Genomic DNA, 18,435 nt, shown 5'->3' on the forward strand with positions numbered 1-18,435 from the left:
TGACATTTATCTAATAATGTGTTGCTCAAGCAAGAACAATGTAATAAGATTGATTAAAGATAACCATGAAATGCATGGTGAAATTATTCAAAATCCGACTAAAGACGATATAAATCAAATAAATAATAGAAGTATGCTTTCAATCGCAATGCAAATGACGTTTCATCAAAGCTTTGAATCAGTTATTTTGTTTGAATCTTGGAAAACATCGAATAGATTTGATTATTTCATTTCGTGTTTATTCATCATTTTAATGGGATGTTTTACAATGTTCATTTCTTCTATTAACAAAAAATATATCAAAAGGATCAAAAAAAATAGAATGGAGTATGAAAAATTAGGGGTAAAAGTTATATTTTTGAATGTTTTAATAACTATCTTGTATTACTCTATGCATTATTTAATGATGCTGATAGCTATGACTTTTAATTGGGGATTATTTTTTTCCGTTGTTCTTGGGTTATCGATAGGGTATGGTATATTTGAACTAGGTTCGACGACAAAAAATGAATGTAGTTGTAATGAAGACTGTGATTTCCCGTCATGTTGTTGATTACTTAGTTTATAGTGATTTATATTTACCTAGGCGCTATAATAAGTTGTGTAAATAGTTTGACTAATTGAATCAAAAAATTTTATTTAATCTGAAAATTAGATATATAAAGAATTGATAGTTATTTTTAACTATATAAACTATCAGTTTCATAATAAAACAATATTAGTTCAATAAAAATATATTTTTTGGCTCATTAAATAGATGAACAGACTTGAATACGAAACGAATGGGGGGTATGATGAAAAAACAAATAAATCGTTGCAATTTGAAAACTTTTCTTTGGAATCTCAAAGTTTATTTCAGAGAGAAAGTTTTGATGGTTTTAGAGCTGAATTTTCCAAGCCTATCACCTCAAGTTTGCAAACCTCATATTCATTGCTTTTAGGGACTTCAAATATCAAGGGTTATTCTTATCAACTTGGACCTTCATATCAAAGCCCATCGAAAAATACACTTATTTTAGCTAGAGTTAATGATGAAGGAACTGTTAGTGGTCGTTTTTCTCGCTGTTTTGGAAATAATATAGAGGGGAGAATTTCGGTCAATTCAAGCTTATCAGACGAAAATAAAAATATGAGTGAAGCTTCCATTGATTATAATGGCAAAGAAAGCAGTTATTCGCTAAAAGTTGCATATCAAGGCATTTTTTTGTTAAATGGACTTTTTTCCCAATTGATTACAAATAAACTACAATTAGGTGGTGAGCTAACTTGGATTACAGCTAACAACTCCTCAATAATGTCTGTGGGGTCAAGATATTGCCATGGGAAAAATATTTTCTTTAATCAAATTATAAGACAACCAGATTTCAGTAGTCCAGGAAAAATTTTGTCAAATATTCACTCGCTCAGGTCCTCTTTCTATAGAAAAGTAAGTGATCGATTGTCCTTAGCAAGCGAAGTAGAAGTATCAATACCAAATTATGAGTCTAAATTGCGCTTTGGGTATGAATACTTGTTCAAAACAGCAAGAATCCAAGGGATGATAGATACATGTGGGAAAATATCACTACAGTGTTTAGATAACAAAGGATTTGGTATTTCTGGCGAAATAGACTACATAAGAAATGATTACAAGTTTGGATTCATGATGCACTTTTTTCCAAATGAAAAAGACGATAAAATAGATTAAAAAGGGTATTGATTTAGTTTTTTTATTTAATAATAATTAGGTTTTAGCGGTATGACTTTATCGAATGTTAATTTGTTTCAATGAATTCCGACTTACCAACAAGTGGCAAGCTAATATTTGAAACGACATTAGGGGAAATTGATATTGAATTATGGTGTAAAGAATGCCCAATCATTACAAGGAGATTTCTTGAATTGTGTGAAAATGGTTTTTTTAATGGAAATTCAATAAAAAAGGTATTTAAGGGCCAGTTTATTGTTTTAGGAAGGCTAGAAATGGATTCGAAAAACAAATTTGAATTAGAATGCAATTCTAGGCTAAAATTTAAACACAGAGGAATGTTGGGATTATTTAATGAGGACGAATATTCAACAAGTATTGAATCTCAATATCATATTTTTATTACATTGGATAAAATTAAAGATTTTAATAAGTATACATTGTTTGGAAAAATTGCGAATGACACAATCTACAATTTAATGGACATACAGAATGTTGAAGTTGATGATCAGTTCTCTCCAAAATTACCTGTTAAAATCATTAAAACAGTGATAATAATGAATCCTTTTGCAAAATACAAGGTTATTGACGAAAAATTGCAAAAATTCTCAGATTCAACCGATTTTAAATTTTATGTTGATTTAAAAAAAAATAAGTTAATAAATAACAGAAATCTACTATCTTTCTATAAAGATGATGAAGAATCTAATTCGAAAAATCGCATTGTATTTAATTCTGATTATAAACAATCGTTAAAAAAAAATCAAAATGATTTGAAGGACAATACTAGCAGAAATATCGGCAAAAAATTTGAAACATGCCATTTGGAAGATCCAATCATCAAAAATAATGAAGAAGCATCTGCTCAGAATAATGAAACTAAAGAACTTAAGAGAAATAATAAGTCAGAAAGTTTCAAAAAGAACGATAAAGAAACAGTCGACAAATTAAGAGAGTTTAGTAAAAGATTAAAGACTTCACTCAAATCAAATAATGAGGAATGGTATAACAGAAATAACGGTTTAAGTTTTGGAGTTGGCTCTGGCAGTGTATATGAACATTTGAAGCAAAGGCAGTATAAAAATAATTAGTTAAAGTAAAACATAGTTGATAGTTCATAGAAAATTACTTAGTAAAAATATTAGAAATAATATTCATAATTTGCATTAGTAAATATTTATCATAAAAAGCTTTTTATTTTATTTTCTCTATAATTTAAGAGTTAAACATCTATACGCGGGAGACATTAGCTATTTCATACCCCACGCCGCCTAATGGCTGCATACATGCATTACTGGAGATTCTGTCTAATTTTACTGGAAAAAATTGATAATATAAATTGACAAATCGTGTTTTCTCGTACAAGATTAAAAGTAAATTTGTGAAGTTGTTTGTTTTTGCAGAAATTTTTCTTTTGATAAATTATAGAAAATAATTTGGAGTCATAGGCGGGCAATCAGTTTGTGAGAACTTGTGAACTGATACAGTTAATTATTGAAAAATTAATCATAATGTATTTGAGCTAGTCAAGTCTTTTTGTTTTCGGTTCATTAAACTTCATTTAAAAGTGCAAATTAGTGAGTACTGATCACTAAATATCTACCATTAAACTTTCCCCAATATCTAATATAATGTAAGAGAAATAGAGAATATTCAAAATACATCAAGATGGTAATTCAAAAGTTCGTAGATGTTGCAATGTTCCCCGGAACATATTCTTCATACGATATTACTTCTTATCCTGAAACAATTCTAATACCTGGACCAATAGATGGGGGCAGAAAAATACCATGTTTTTTGTTTGCTCCAAGATCAAATTCAAAAATTTTAGTTATCTATGCACACGCAAATGGAGTTGACATTGGCGAGATACACGGTAGATTACGTTATGTAAGTGAGAGATTAAGAGTAAATATGCTGCTATTTGATTATCCAGGTTATGGAAAATTTGAGGGTAGGTCTGATGAGTCAAGTGTTGACCAATGTATGAATGTGTTATTAAATTTTGCTACACAAGAATTAAATTGGCCAATAGAAAACATAATTTTATGGGGATGCTCAATAGGAACTGGGCCTAGCACACGCAAAGCAAAAGTTCTGAATGAACAAAAAAAAAAACTAGGCGGACTAATTCTGCAATGCCCATATAAAAGCATCAAACATGCTGCGGAGAGCTTAGCAGGAAAAATAGGTCGGTTTTTAATTTCACAAAGATGGAACATTCAATCCGAAATAATGGATTGTTCTTGCCCAATTTTATGGATTCATGGGAAAAAAGATTCATTATTTAGTTGGCATGGTAGTCTTGAAATGTACAACAGTTACCACACTCACCTTAGAAGTTGTCATTTCCCAAAAGATGCAAATCATCACTATTTTGATATAGAAGTTGATATAATACAACCTATTCAACAATTCATAAATAAATTTGTATTACCGAATACTCTCCCAATATTTGATGGTAACTCTATAAGAAATGGAAAGAAGGTGAAGTTTAATATAAATAAGTCATATAACAGCAAACTCAACCCTTTTAGACCAACAATTTTAGACGTATACCTTACTAGAAATACAAATGTTAAAATGTCCAGAGATATTAACTTATCATGTGAGAAAAAATCAAACGATATATCTTCAAGTATTCAAATTGATGACGAAACTAATAATATTAGAATTATTGGGCCGAAGGATATAAAATCGATTCTACCATTTTGGGGAAGTAATAAAAAAGAAGTAAATTCTGCCATTATCAACCCGAAAAATACGATTTATTTGGAAGGAGATTTTACACCTAAATATATCTGGCTTAATGGAGAGGCAGGAGAGTATATAAAATATTCGCGAGAAAATATATCTAAAGCAAATTCATCCTCAAGTATTTATCTTTCATCATCAGAGGAAGATGAATTTGAAAACAATAACGATTATGACAGCGAGTTTGATAATGAAACTGACTCAAATCAAAGCGATGGTGATTCCAATGAAGAATTTAATTGTTATAATAGATTAGTCAATTCAAACTTAATTAGTTCAAACCAAATGTTTCATAAAAATATTAAGCAGTGTATTTCTTATAATAATATTAACACTAACGTTTATTCAATTTACAATAATACATTTGAAAAAAGTCGTAAGTATAACTTGAGGAAAAGAAATGTTATTTTGAACAATCCAAGTGTTTTTAGAATGGAGTGTCGGAATCGAATGGAGAGATTGAATCTCAGATCTTTCGTAAAAAATGAAGAATTACTCTTAAACTTTTGGCCAATTACAAATCTATATTGTTATTTATTTGACCAGTACTACCAATTTTTCCAAATAATACTAAAAAAGCTTAAACAAGGTAATTTTTCGTTCATAAAAAACGGAAATGATACATTTTTGTCCATAATAATGTGGGTTAGAAGACTTTACTATTTATATACTCCAACATTATTCATGAATTCTATCTATTCATATAATTCAGATACTGACCAATGGATTTTAGAAGGTGTTACAATAGGTAATATCTATATTCAACTAAAAAATATTGATGGTATAAATGGCAGGCTTGCAGTAAGATTATTGGATAAATATCCCATATCTAGCAATTTCTCTCCACCTTTTTATATTGTTTTGCCTTTATACGTACCTCCGAAACCGTTTTTCCAGCCAATTGCTGAGTGGATAGTAAGGAATATCTATAGGTTTCATGTATATAATCAGGTTAAATCTAATAGATCACCTAAACATAAAGATTTACTAATTTCCCAGAAATATACAAATATTGATTCTTTTAATGACCCAATTAATCAATTAGAAACGAGATGCTTATTGGAGGAGCTATCGTTTTCAAGCCTACAACATTTTCTTTTATCTAATACAAGGCCAAAGATTGAAAAACTTGCGTTAATTACTGGTTTTGGGAATTGGGTCCCCTTCGGATGGTTTGAATTCTTTGTTAAGTTATTTGAGACAAATTCTAAGCACTATCTTCAAAGATTATTATTTCTGAATAATGAAGAAATCAATATTAATGGGAATGATTTCATCAATTTATTGGTGCCGTTTTATTTGCCAAGTTTTGTAAATTTAAAAATTATGTATAAAATAATTAAAACAAAAATTAAGACAAGAGATGAATGGATTGATAGCATGAAAACTGTATCGAGCAGTCAAGAGCAAGAAAATGAAATTAAAAATTTAATTCATCCAGATATATGTAACAACATTTTTAGTAATTTAATGATTGTAATAAATACTTCAATAAAAATTACAGATGGTCTGAATTTTCATAATAATGTGGTTGAACATTCAAATTTAAAACCAAATACACAAAATAACTTCTTATTGCAAAACAATCAATTAAACTGGGAAGAAATATTGAAAGATTTTGGTTCATTTTCTTATTTTATGTCTCAAATTAATTTTAGAATTCCTAAGCTTTCCTTTCCTGGTATTAGCCAGGCTTTCAGAGGGAGGCAAAATACCGAAAATCAAAAGTCAAATAGTGAGAAAAAAAATGTATCGATAAATTCAACTTCAAACCAGAGTTTAGAAATAAATTCAATTTTTGAAAATATAGAATTTGGTGAAAAGAATCAATCTGTAGATTCAAATGAGTTTAATTCTGGAAAAATATTGGAAATCGAAGGCGATAAAATTGAAGGTTTCCATGATGAAATCGAATCTCCAGAGCAAACAATAATAAGGTCATTCCAAGGAAAAATCATTGTAATAGACAATTCTTCAGATTTTATTCAACCTGATGATAATGAAAAAAATTTTTCTAATGATAGCGAAAAGTTGATTGAAAAAACTTCTAGGAACAGTGAGTTACCTCTAACATGGGAATCTGTATTTTTAAATTCACAAGACCCATTACTAATTATTAACCAGTTGCAATATCATGACAGGATATATATGGGTATGTCTCCATCAAATTACATCATTCTTCACAGATCACTTTATGAGAAATATTCATTTTTAAGATTAAACTATGAGTCTGAGTATTTATTTCGTCTTTTATGGCATTTTTCTCATTGTTGTATTTACCATGGAAATTTGCTGAATAGTTCTGCTCTAAATAAAAATTTTAGAAGTTCCGTTATTCACCCATTGCAATGCATTTTGTTAATTATAGGTATTTTAAGGAGGTCGTTGGAAAACCCAAGCAATTCCGATTTAACACAACTCAACTGGGAAAGGGATCATAACGATGAACAATATTCAGGTTTCAATTCTTCATGTATTAATTCAAGTTTAAACAAAAAACTGAACATTATAGAAAGGATACTTGCAATTTCTGCCGAGCTACTTGAGAATGGGGTTTGTAATTCAATAGTAAATTACCAAATTAACTGTAAATCCAATTGTGATCCATTAGTTCTTGGAAGCAAAATTCAAAGTGTTTTAGATTCAAGGAATGAGTCAAGTATAGATTCGAGTTCTAATAATTTAACAAATATGAGTTCTGATCTTGAAGAGAGTTACGAAAAAAATGCAAATTTGAAGGGAGTAACAAGTATGGACTACATGAACAATTTATCAAACGATTCTTCACTATCTTCATCACGAATTTCGTCATTCGAGTCCATGATTCAAAAAGTCTATGATTGTAACATTAAAAATAATGAATTGCCAATTACTAATGAAAAACAGCCACGCAAAGTCGTAATTTATTCCTCAACAACCAGGGCATTAAATAAAAATAATTTTCTTAGAGAAGATACTGGGTTTCTTAAGAGGATAGTTAAGAATAAGAAACAAATAAAAGAAACAAGGATTATTAACGTTAACCAAGAAACTAAGCAATTTAACAAATTTTCTCCTTTAAGAATTAATCATGATTTTGATGAGCCCCACAATCAAAATATATTTAGATCTATAGGATTCGAATCTAAAAGTGCAATATGTAAAAAAAATCTAGAATCATGTAGAGGTGACAAGTTGCAAAGTAAATTTAAAGCTTTTACCTCTTCCCCACTCAGAATTTTTAAAAAGTAGATCGCTATTACACAGAATCTCACATAATGTTATAACATAATTTTATTATATTTCTTTTGCTCGAATTTTTTTTAATGAAGCAACTTTTTTCTTGGATTAAAAAAACACTACCGCAGTTAATTTTTATGTGGATAAGTGTTAATGTATTGGTAAAAAAATTAGAAAGATAACTTTTAAGGTTATTTGAAGGTTGTAATTTCTATTTTTTTTATTCTTATGAAAAGTCTATTTTCATTTACACTCGATTTCTTTGGAAAATGTAATTCTCGTTGCTTTAATATTTTATTGGCAGGCCCTGCATCATCTGGTAAAACTGCATTTTTACTTAGACATTTAAAAGGCAGGTATGTAGATCCAGTAACTACAAATGGAATTGATTCGGCTGTAATAAAAAGAGAAAATTGTTTATTAAATATAGTTGATAAAGACGTTTTTGCCCAACCTAGTCGGTCACATAATTTTAATTCAAAAATTAAAGGTGAAAGTGAAATTGATAAGAACGGATGCATTGTCAATAAAAGAGGAAAAAATGTGAATGAAACGCAAATTTCGAATTTAAGTACTATAAATAATAATAATAATAATAATAATAATAATAATATTGATGGAACTTTATTTTTCATAGATTCAAGTGATCATGGTCGAATTCCTCTTGCTAGGAGGTTACTGTCACAATTGATAAGGAAGGCAAGTAAAAAATCTCCTATATTAATCATTGCAACAAAACAGGATATAATAGGGGCGTTGACACCTGGAGAACTAGCAACAAGGCTTGATATCGAGGATATGGTAAGTATGTTTGGAGACGAAGTTTGTGATTATGGTATTATTGGAGTTTCTTCATATACAGGGTTGGGCTGTAATGAAGCTTTAGACTGGATTTCAGAAGCCATTTGGCAGCATCAGTTATTTTGCTATTGTATTCCATTCAACAGTTTCTGTTATAGTTTATATAATTCTGGCATTTTAATGTTAAACAGTTAATTCAGCAATTTTTCTTCTGAAAATAAATTAGTCATCAAATCTTGTATTATATCCACCGCAAGTTTGGCATTTAAGCCCATAGGGGTGTGAGTAGGTATTGCATTTGATATTACAGTCATTACAGAATATATTTACCAACTCCTTGGATGAATCAGATATTGGGGAGTCGGCAATCATTTTATCAATTTCATTCCAAATCTGAGAATTATCTCCTAAAGACCTACTACAAATTGGGCAACGCAAACAGGTGAGTCCCTTTGCTTCTCCAAGAAGAATTAAACAATCCTCGTGTATTGTATGGCCACAATTTAAAATCGAAACAGTTTTGATTGAAAAAAATAGATCCTCTAAACATAATGGGCATGGACGCCTACACGAATTTTCAATACACTTGTGGGTCTCTTTAATGCTCAATGGATAACACATGCAACAAACTTTACAGTGAAAGTAAGATTCCTGACCGCCCACTCTACAAATTCCACATTCGTCACAGTGGAATACATTTTTTTCTATTCCATTGTCATCCCAAAGGTTACACTTACTGCAAAAATATTTTGCAAATTGAGTTACATCACATTTTTCGCCGGAATTTTCTCCAAAATCCATACTATTAATACAGGAGTTACTTACTGGCTGACGCCTGTTGCATTTCCCACAAACGACCTCTTTAATACTAAATCTGTCAATTTCATGATGATCTTCTTGGCTCTCATTATGACAGTGTCTACACCAATATTCATTATTACAACATGGAGCAATAACTTTGCACCTGGATTTATAGTGTTTACACCCGTCCATAGGCTCAATTTATCGATTTAATTATTGAAACTATGAATTAGTTATATATATTTATATATATATAATTTTTTTGATCTGGCGAATTTTTTAACCGCAATAAGTCGTTTATATTACCGTAAGAGTTACGCCAATAATCATTTGTAAATTTTGAGTTCTTTACTAAATTTATGTATATGCTAAATATTTATGGGTAGAAATAGCAGTTTAATTGTTTATGGAATAAAAGAACATAGTTTTTTTTTAATTTATAAATATGTCAAATCAACAATATTCACTTAATAATGCATTTCAAAACTATCAAAGACAAATTTCTTCACAAAACCAAAACACTTCAGAACAAATATCATCTCAATCTTCGACTTATACCAATCAAATGGCTAATAGCAATATTAATTTAATGAAAACATTTGTGCCTCAAACTCAAAGTAGTGTTGAGAATAATGATAGCAATATTTCCCAAGTTATAAAGTACTTGAGGAAGAATGGTTATTTTGAAACAGTTGACACTTTACTATTTGAAATGGCTGAAAATGATAGAAAATCAAAGAGAGGCTCTCTTGAAAGCGAGATGACTGATTCTGAGGTTGAAAATTTAATTAATTTCACTAAAAAAATTGATAAAATTGGCACTCAAGTCATTTCTGAAAAATATTCAAAGTTCAGAAATTGGGTTCTAAACTCGCTATCCTCTGTTCGTGAGGAGCTTATTTCTGTTTGTTTCGTTGTTTTTATGAATATATGCTCTATTTTATATAAGAATTCATCTGACGAACAGTACAACGACTTCTTAAATAAGTTTGCAGATGATTTCTCATTTTCCAAATATAGAGAAATCATTAAATCATTAAAAAATTCTAATAATTTAGGACAATTAAGAAACTCAGAATTATTGAAACCATTCTTTGGATCCAGATTTCATATTATTCTAAACCCATTATCTATTTCATCATTGAATAATTTCCTAATTTCTTGCTGCGATACCCTAATTTCCGGAATTATGCAAGAGAAATTGACCATTCATGTTTTAGACAATAATTCACATAATGGTAACGTTGCATCTACTAGTGGAGCTGACGATTTAGATTGTTTGAAAGAAATCAGAAATTTTCAGATTGGAGAGCTTTATTCAGAAAATTCTCTCTTAATTGAATTTAACTCGAAAAATAACCAAAAAGTTAATGCTTGTAATGACATTTCCGTAATTACAAAAGATACGCCAAAAGTTCTTGAAACTGATATGTCAGGTAAAGGTTATTCACAAGATAATTCTATTATTAATTGGGGACTTCCTCCTGAGAATTATAGTGGAATCATTTCAAAAGAAAATGAAGTAAAAAAATCTAAATTTAATCGATTTGATAACGAAATCACAGAAGAAATCAAGAATACAATCGAAATAGACTTCAATCCTATAAATGATTTGAACAATTCATTTACATTTAGGTATAAAAAACATTTATACGAAGAAATATCAAATAGAAAGTTTGTTGATTCTACCCATCTTCCCTCTATTATTTGCAGTAGTTTGGAATGTCCAAACAAGAATGAAATTATTGACATGAACATTTCACATAACCATGAATTTGGCGCGTTTTGTACTGATGATGGCTGCATACAAATTTTTGACATAGAAAATCAGAAGTCAAAAATTGAGCCCGTGTGGATCCACAGAAATAGAGTACAGTGCATAAGGTTTCACCCATGGAGTCAAGAATTTTTGTTATCCGGCGGAATTGATAGCATTATTAAACTTTCAATTATTACTAAGGATCAAGAAGAACCAACATTAAATCAGCTGGTTACATTCACGGGGCACTCAACAAATTCTTGCATTTGGGATCTCGGTTGGGACGAGTATGGAATTTCTTTTATTAGTGGTTCAAGCGACCGAACTGCAAGGTTATGGTGTACATCAAGAACTTACCCAATTCGCATATTTACAGGACATTTAGGAGATGTTAGATCAGTCTCAATACATCCTAATTCTTCTATGACTGTAACTGGCGGTAGCGATAATCAAATTATTATTTGGGATGTGCGTACAGGAAAGAAGGAAGGTGTAATTCACAATCAAAAAGTTATGTCCGGAATTATTAATCAGGTTAAATTTAGCCACAATGGATATTTGCTAGCATCTTCTTCAATTCGAAATCAAATATCCCATTTTTATTCACAAAGCCAGTTAACATTGCCAATTTGGGATATTCGTAAATTATGTAATTCCAATAGAGCTACTAAATTTTACCAGTTGTGTAAATTCCCAAATGAGGTTTTAGACTGTAAAGAACAAATTTTTGTTAAATCACTTGACTTTTCTTTTGGAAGTCGTATTATAGCATCTTCAACCAATAATGGTATAGTTTCTATTTGGGACACAAATGTAGAGACAAGTTTTAATCAAGTGGACAATTCAAACTCAGAAATAAATTCTTTACAGATATATAAATTAAAGAACTCGAGTACAAAAAATCTCAAATTTTTATCTAGAAACCTACTTTCCGTTTCATCTGTAAATTTATAGAACTTTTCAATTTAATCTTTATTTTCTATTTTTTTTTTTGCATGAAATGAATTTGACCTAAACCTAAGACATTCTGCGGCAATAGAAAAATGTTCATATTACAAAAGTTTATAATAAAATGATTAATATGATTACAAAATTCTTTCCAAAATCAATAGATCGGTTTTTTAATTATGGAAATTTCCCTTTCAAGTTATAAGTTTAATAATTTGTTTGATATTGAACTTGATCGTTTGGCAATAATACCAAAAAACAAGGAAAACAAATCATTTCGAATAACTGTTAAAAAATCGAGAATATTCATCACTAATTGGTTTGCATTTATCGTTTTAATCGTTTCTATTCGCTTTTTGAACTACAGATATATTACTTTATTTTTCAATTTTTTATCTAAATTTACTAAAAGAAAAATTGCGAGCTTAAAGCTAGGTGACATAGAAATATATCATTTAAAAAGGAAAAGCTCTGAAACTTCAGATGTTCGAAAACCAAATTTTATTAATTTTCTTTTTTCGTATTTTGATATTGAACTTTACAATGTTCGGTTATTAACGGAATATGAATTATTAAGCAAAACATTTTTATTTGGTACTAATATTGGAATAGTGTCAAAAAAAGATAATACATTAAAAAAAACAAGTATTTTGGTCAGAAGGATTTCAATTAGATTTAATGAGCACTTTGACAATATCTTTGCTTATAATATACTTAATTTAATTGGGTCTAAAACATTTTTTTTTTCAGTATTCAACAATAGAGAGACTGTCCTATCTTTCCCAGGGCTTTTTAATATAGATGTCATTAATTCTGAGAATGGTTTATCGATCTCAATACTTGAAGAAAATATTGATGAGACCTACTCCGGTCTTTACCTATCAGTTCCATTATTAAATTATATTTTAATTAATTTAAAGTCTTTTTACATCAGTAAAAATGTAGATAATTTAATTCAAACTACTTTTAATTGGAAACTTAAAATATTGATGAATTTTAAAAAAATAGTTTTTAAAACCCATGGAAGTAATCAATTATTATTAAAAACCAATTCAATAGAATTGACTTTAGATTCAAGCTTTAAAAATAAATATCCACTTTTAATCAAATTTTTAAATTGTTACTTTTTAATTAACTCAGAAAACTTTATCAAGATTTCGGAGTTTATAATTTACTTTAATATTAAAGATTATATATTAAAAACAAAAATGATTCATTTAAGGCTATACTCCAAAATTATAAATTTAAATGATTTCAACAACTATGACGTTGAAATTCCAAAAATGAGTATTTACACAAGTAAAATCAAGTATTGTGAAGAAAGTCTCTCATTAATATTTGCGACTCACATAGAATTAAATAGTGAGTTATTGATCATTAAATCGGCAGTGAAAGAAGATTTACTTCACCAAAACCTTTACCTTAGAAACGAAATTTCAGATTTGCTTGAATTCCCTGATAATATATATTTCTTCATTGCTAGTGACAAAAAAACTAATTATTCTCAATTTTATACTCCTCAAGAAACAATTGAAAATAAAAACTTGAACTTTCGAACAAATTTCAATTTTGATTCAAGTATTCATTTAATTTATAATAATTATAATATCGAACTATTTATTGAAAAGAGTAAAATCAATTTAATAATTAACTCAAATGAGAAGATTCTAAATATTACGGACTTTGAATTAGTTCAGTACAATTATTTAAATGAACATATGTTCAAAATAAATACAAAATCTATCTTGATTAAATTCGTAAGTTATAATTCAAATATTATTTTCCAAGAGGTAGCTATTGAAAAGAAAAGTGAAATATACATTTTTTCAAGAGAAATATCAATATCTAAAATTCAAAAAACATACGATATGAATCTTTCAAACCCAATAATTTATTTATATTCAGAAAACCTCTCGAATTTCAACTCAATGTTTCTTGTGTTTGAAGTGGAATACATAAATTTTATTTTTCAAAAAAGCATTTACTACTGGAAATCGATTGAAATATATAAAATAATTATTAAACAAAGTTTTTCTAAAGATGATTCATTAAATTATGAGTTATTAAAAATGGATGGAGATTCAATTAAAGTTCATTATGAAAATACAGGTAAAAAAAGTTTAACAATTTGCATTCCAAAACTATTAATAGCAGTAAATAAGAATCAAATCATGAAGCTGAGTTATTTAATATCATATTTTAAAAAGAATCCTATTAGAAAAGTTAGCAGAACTGTTCAATCAAATATAGTTATATTATTAAAAAATGCAAGCATACACTATTACAATCATAATGAAAATATATGTAATACTTTATTGACGTATTTTGGGAATGGCAATTTTATATTTTCAATTAATAACAAGCTTGAAATTGATATTTATTCAAAATTCAATCAAATTGAAATTATGACAGGAGAAATTCAGCTTTATAACTGCAAAACAATTAAATTGCCACATTACAATGAAACTTTATATTCAAAACTTCAAAAAAGAAAATTATGTTGTGATATTGTTTATTATGAAATTTTTAAAAAACTGAGAACTTACGAATTCATTGATAAACATGAAATTCAAAGTTCGGACATTAAAGAAAAAATATTTCCAATATTTATTAGTGGTCTCTGTATATCTCATAACTTACATATAAGGCTAAAGAAAAAAAAGAAAATAACAGTTTGCTATGAATTTATCAAAGATTCTATTTTTGAAAGTTTAAATTCTTTTAACGATAAAATATTCATTCTAATAAACTCCCGTGATTATTTTAATTCCAATAATTTGTTTTCTTTCAATAACTTTTGCAATAGCAGATACAAAGTATTAAAATTTTTGGAAAAGGTTAATGATAACTGTCAATTTGAAATCAGATTTCAATGCTTAAATGTATTATTAATGAAAACCCTGCTTGATTCAAAATATCTAGTCTTTAATTTGAATGGTATTTCTTTCTCTAACTTTAACTTTTTTATATTGGGTATTGAAAAGTTTCAGATATTAATTAAGTATCCTAGCAGGAATTTTAGTGGAGAATATTTGAATATACTAGTAAGTAATAATTTAATTAAAGCCAATCTAGAGATTTTAGACTCTAAAATTATTTTTGATGCTGAAAAGCTAATTTTTCACTTAAATTTAAATTATTTAATACAAAAATTTGAATCCCAAATTGGAATAATTAAATTTGAAGTTTCTAAAAATTTAATAAACGTTGTTACAGACATTTTGTTTATTTCAACAGTTAATAATCAAAAAAATGAGATATATTCGATAAAATATTATCAAGGAACGAAATTATTTGATTACTTGTTGGATATGAGGCAATCCCCAAGCTTTATTAATAATCTTATGTTAGCTTCGAACGAAGAAGTATCGCTTGTCCCATATTTTCATATTAATTGTTTAAGCAACGCAAAATTTAATATGAAAAACATTGAAATACCTTTATTATATGATTCGGTGTATTTGTTTGACTTAAATAATTCATTTTTTGACAGAATTTATTCAAGCTATAATCAACTTTATTATTCTCGTTATTTCAATGATAACGTTTATTCAATCAACTGTAAGATAGAATTTGGCGAGATTAATGTGAATAATGTCGAATATGAAATACCGTACTTTAAAATGTGTGAATTTTCGACGAATTCTGCCATTATTGGATTTAAAGTGTGCATTTCTTCACAAATTTTTAAAGACTTACTTTTATTTTTTGGCCCTGAGGTTTTGAGTTATTCAAATGCATTTGAGAGAGTCATCAAAATTGGAAAAAACCAAACAATTGAGATTCCATTTGATTTAATTGCTATTTACCCTGAATTGATGATTCTTAGAGATGCAAATACTTTAAATAGAATTGGTAGTGATTTAATATTTTCTCGAAATAACTCAATAAATGTTATTGAAATAATAAAAAATATATTAAAAAAACCTGAAAAATTGTATTTTAACTACGGTCTAATTAACCCTAGCCTTTGCATTGGTTTGGAGTGTATTTATTTGGGTGGATCTTGTCTCAATATAAATATTTTCAATACTGTTAGTATTATTAATATATCAGGAGAATCTCTAAATTTCAGTTTGTTTAGCGTTTTAAACAACAAAGTGATGTATGCTAACAAAATAGAAAATATAAGCCGAATATTTATTGAAAACATTGACACAAATAATGATTCAGTTTTGTTCATTAAGGATTCAACAGAAGCAATTGGAAGTTTCTATATCGATTTTAAAAAAATTATTTATTTTGAAAGTCAAATTTTAGCAAATGAAAGTATAGTCGAGTTAAGTGAAGCTCAGCCTCAAATAAATAATATTAATTACAGGGTTTCATTAATTAAAGACAACATTAGTTATATTATAATGGTGTGGAGCTCATTAATAATAATAAATTATTCCAACTTTAGCTATCTTTTAAAGGTTGTTGATATAGAAAATCGAGAATATTATTTTCTGGGGGAAAAACCACACAAAAATAGTTTAAATAATTCAACAATAAAAAGAAATTTTATTAAGAAATGTTTATTCGGTGATGATGATTCAAAAGATTTTATTGAGCTGAAAATAAATTTAGAAGGTTATTTGAAAACATCTTCAATATCAAGACAAAGAGAAAAAAATATTATAATAGAACTAGAAAATTACAAGAATTTAATAGAAGATCATTTCATCTTAAATACTTTAGATAAATACTCTATTAAAATTAATGCTGTGAAATTAATGCCTATATGGGCAATTAAAAATAAATCTAACTTCAACATTAAAATTACATATGGGAAATATATTAATATTCCAATCAAATCAAAAACTGGGTACCTAGACAATACAAGTTTAGTTTCTAGTAAAAATTTTAATTACTGCTTACAAGAGCAAATAAAGATTGCTTTTGATGGATTTATTAATTTCTGTCTAATCAACTTAAAAAATTGTGAGCCTTATGATAAACTGGTAAATTTATATTATAATGATGAACTCCCAAATAAGGAATGGAAATTAGTTAAAATATCTTTTAATACATTAAGAAGTGGTTGTGCTTCAAACTTTAATACTGGAATTTATCTAGAAATAAATGATTTTAACGAAAGTGAATGCTCAAATTATTTTGTCTTCCAAAATAAAACAAACTTTACATATTTATTGACGCAAACAAATGATTTAGTTGAATTTAATAGCCTTGACTTAAATATTCATAGAAAGGAAAGCTTAAAGAACAAAATATGGGAGAAAACTTTAATTGAGAAGTTCTCAAAATTTTCTTTAAACAATAATAAAATATTTAATCATAAATTTTCAATTTGCCTAGTTCCAGAGAAAATAAATAATCAGCTTTTATTTTGGGCTAAAGAAAGAACTCAAGACAATAATAGTTTCGTTAATGTTAGTTTTTACGATGATTCAAATAACATGCAAGTCTTATTAGAACAAATTCCAGCATTTTTATGCATGAAAACAATAACAAAACCCATAAAATTTACTTATTGTGATCTAAGTGGTAAAAATAATGTATGCCAATTTTTTTTAAGTATATTTAAGCTTGAGAATGAAGTTACACATATAGTTTTCCATGAACCTTCATTGATTCAAACATATAATGTAACCATTCCTTCATATTTTATTCAAAAACATAATGATTGCCAATTGGTGGCCACAGAAAAAATAGGAATGGATTTTTTTTTATGTATAAGAAAAATTGTATTAACTTTATTTGACAAAATCGATTCCGATAAAGTATTAAAAGTAAAGTGGAGTTTATCTCCTAGGAATTCACCCAAGAGAACTAATCAAAATTTATCTCTTATTCCATCAAGAAAAAAAGACCAAATTAATTTTTTCCCAGTTTTTCATATTGTTTTTGAACTGCTATCGATTAATATTCAAGAAAAAATTGATACGTTCAACTTATTTGATTCAGTATATAAAATCCATTCTAAGTTAAATAAACTTTGTTGTAAAATTTCAAATTATGAGACCATAATATTTGAGGTGAATAATCAAAGGAATAAAAATAGTGAAGAACAAATTATAATAAATTTTAATTGTTTTAATTTGAAAAAAAGAATGAATAGTATACCACAGTTTTCAAAAAAATACCAAATAGAAAATTTGGTAGTTAAGTTACCATTTCTTGATTTTAATCTAAACCTAAATATTTATTTCCGTAATTTTTTACAGAACTATACATTAGATAATCAAGTAAATACAAAGGATACAAGCAACTTAACAGGGTATATCTTGATCTTTGATATTTTCCCCTGTGAAGTAAACATTAATGAATTATTTATTAATAAAAAACTGAGAATTTTCAACTGTAAGTATTCCATCGAGTCCCCTAAAAGAATTGTAATTAATGAAACTAATTCACTAATTAACCTATCAAAACATTTTTTAAAAAAAGCTACTTATATTATTATAAGAACATTATTAAATAAAAGTCTAAATCCTCTAATATATTTTTATTAATGAAATAATCA

The 18,435-nt window shown here is 27.6% G+C and overlaps 8 protein-coding genes across 8 annotated transcripts; 7 read left to right on the forward strand and 1 right to left on the reverse strand.

Moving 5' to 3' along the window:
• Positions 1-16: 16 nt before the first annotated feature.
• On the forward strand, positions 17-553 carry cubi_00250 (uncharacterized protein; the record flags this gene model as incomplete). The annotated part of the gene is made up of 1 exon (XM_029017264.1): positions 17-553. One exon carries the CDS (start codon positions 17-19, stop codon positions 551-553), a length of 537 nt encoding a protein of 178 aa, XP_028875843.1.
• Positions 554-757: 204 nt separating this feature from the next.
• Positions 758-1,687, forward strand: cubi_00251 (mitochondrial import receptor subunit TOM40; the record flags this gene model as incomplete). The annotated part of the gene is made up of 1 exon (XM_029017265.1): positions 758-1,687. The coding sequence occupies one exon, from the start codon at positions 758-760 to the stop codon at positions 1,685-1,687; it is 930 nt and encodes a 309-aa protein (XP_028875844.1).
• An 80-nt stretch (positions 1,688-1,767) lies between these two features.
• cubi_00252 (peptidyl-prolyl cis-trans cyclophilin-type family protein) lies at positions 1,768-2,778 on the forward strand (the record flags this gene model as incomplete). Its single annotated transcript, XM_029017266.1, has 1 exon — positions 1,768-2,778. The coding sequence occupies one exon, from the start codon at positions 1,768-1,770 to the stop codon at positions 2,776-2,778; it is 1,011 nt and encodes a 336-aa protein (XP_028875845.1).
• A 577-nt stretch (positions 2,779-3,355) lies between these two features.
• Positions 3,356-7,672, forward strand: cubi_00253 (alpha beta hydrolase; the record flags this gene model as incomplete). Its single annotated transcript, XM_029017267.1, has 1 exon — positions 3,356-7,672. One exon carries the CDS (start codon positions 3,356-3,358, stop codon positions 7,670-7,672), a length of 4,317 nt encoding a protein of 1,438 aa, XP_028875846.1.
• A 216-nt stretch (positions 7,673-7,888) lies between these two features.
• On the forward strand, positions 7,889-8,656 carry cubi_00254 (uncharacterized protein; the record flags this gene model as incomplete). The annotated part of the gene is made up of 1 exon (XM_029017268.1): positions 7,889-8,656. One exon carries the CDS (start codon positions 7,889-7,891, stop codon positions 8,654-8,656), a length of 768 nt encoding a protein of 255 aa, XP_028875847.1.
• Positions 8,657-8,683: 27 nt separating this feature from the next.
• Positions 8,684-9,454, reverse strand: cubi_00255 (uncharacterized protein; the record flags this gene model as incomplete). Its single annotated transcript, XM_029017269.1, has 1 exon — positions 8,684-9,454. The coding sequence occupies one exon, from the start codon at positions 9,452-9,454 to the stop codon at positions 8,684-8,686; it is 771 nt and encodes a 256-aa protein (XP_028875848.1).
• Positions 9,455-9,707: 253 nt separating this feature from the next.
• Positions 9,708-11,975, forward strand: cubi_00256 (transcription initiation factor TFIID subunit; the record flags this gene model as incomplete). The annotated part of the gene is made up of 1 exon (XM_029017270.1): positions 9,708-11,975. The coding sequence occupies one exon, from the start codon at positions 9,708-9,710 to the stop codon at positions 11,973-11,975; it is 2,268 nt and encodes a 755-aa protein (XP_028875849.1).
• Positions 11,976-12,148: 173 nt separating this feature from the next.
• Positions 12,149-18,424, forward strand: cubi_00257 (uncharacterized protein; the record flags this gene model as incomplete). The annotated part of the gene is made up of 1 exon (XM_029017271.1): positions 12,149-18,424. One exon carries the CDS (start codon positions 12,149-12,151, stop codon positions 18,422-18,424), a length of 6,276 nt encoding a protein of 2,091 aa, XP_028875850.1.
• Positions 18,425-18,435: the final 11 nt, after the last annotated feature.

The sequence above is a fragment of the Cryptosporidium ubiquitum genome, assembly GCF_001865345.1.
Source record: "Cryptosporidium ubiquitum isolate 39726 chromosome Unknown contig_11, whole genome shotgun sequence".
Taxonomy (NCBI): domain Eukaryota; phylum Apicomplexa; class Conoidasida; order Eucoccidiorida; family Cryptosporidiidae; genus Cryptosporidium; species Cryptosporidium ubiquitum.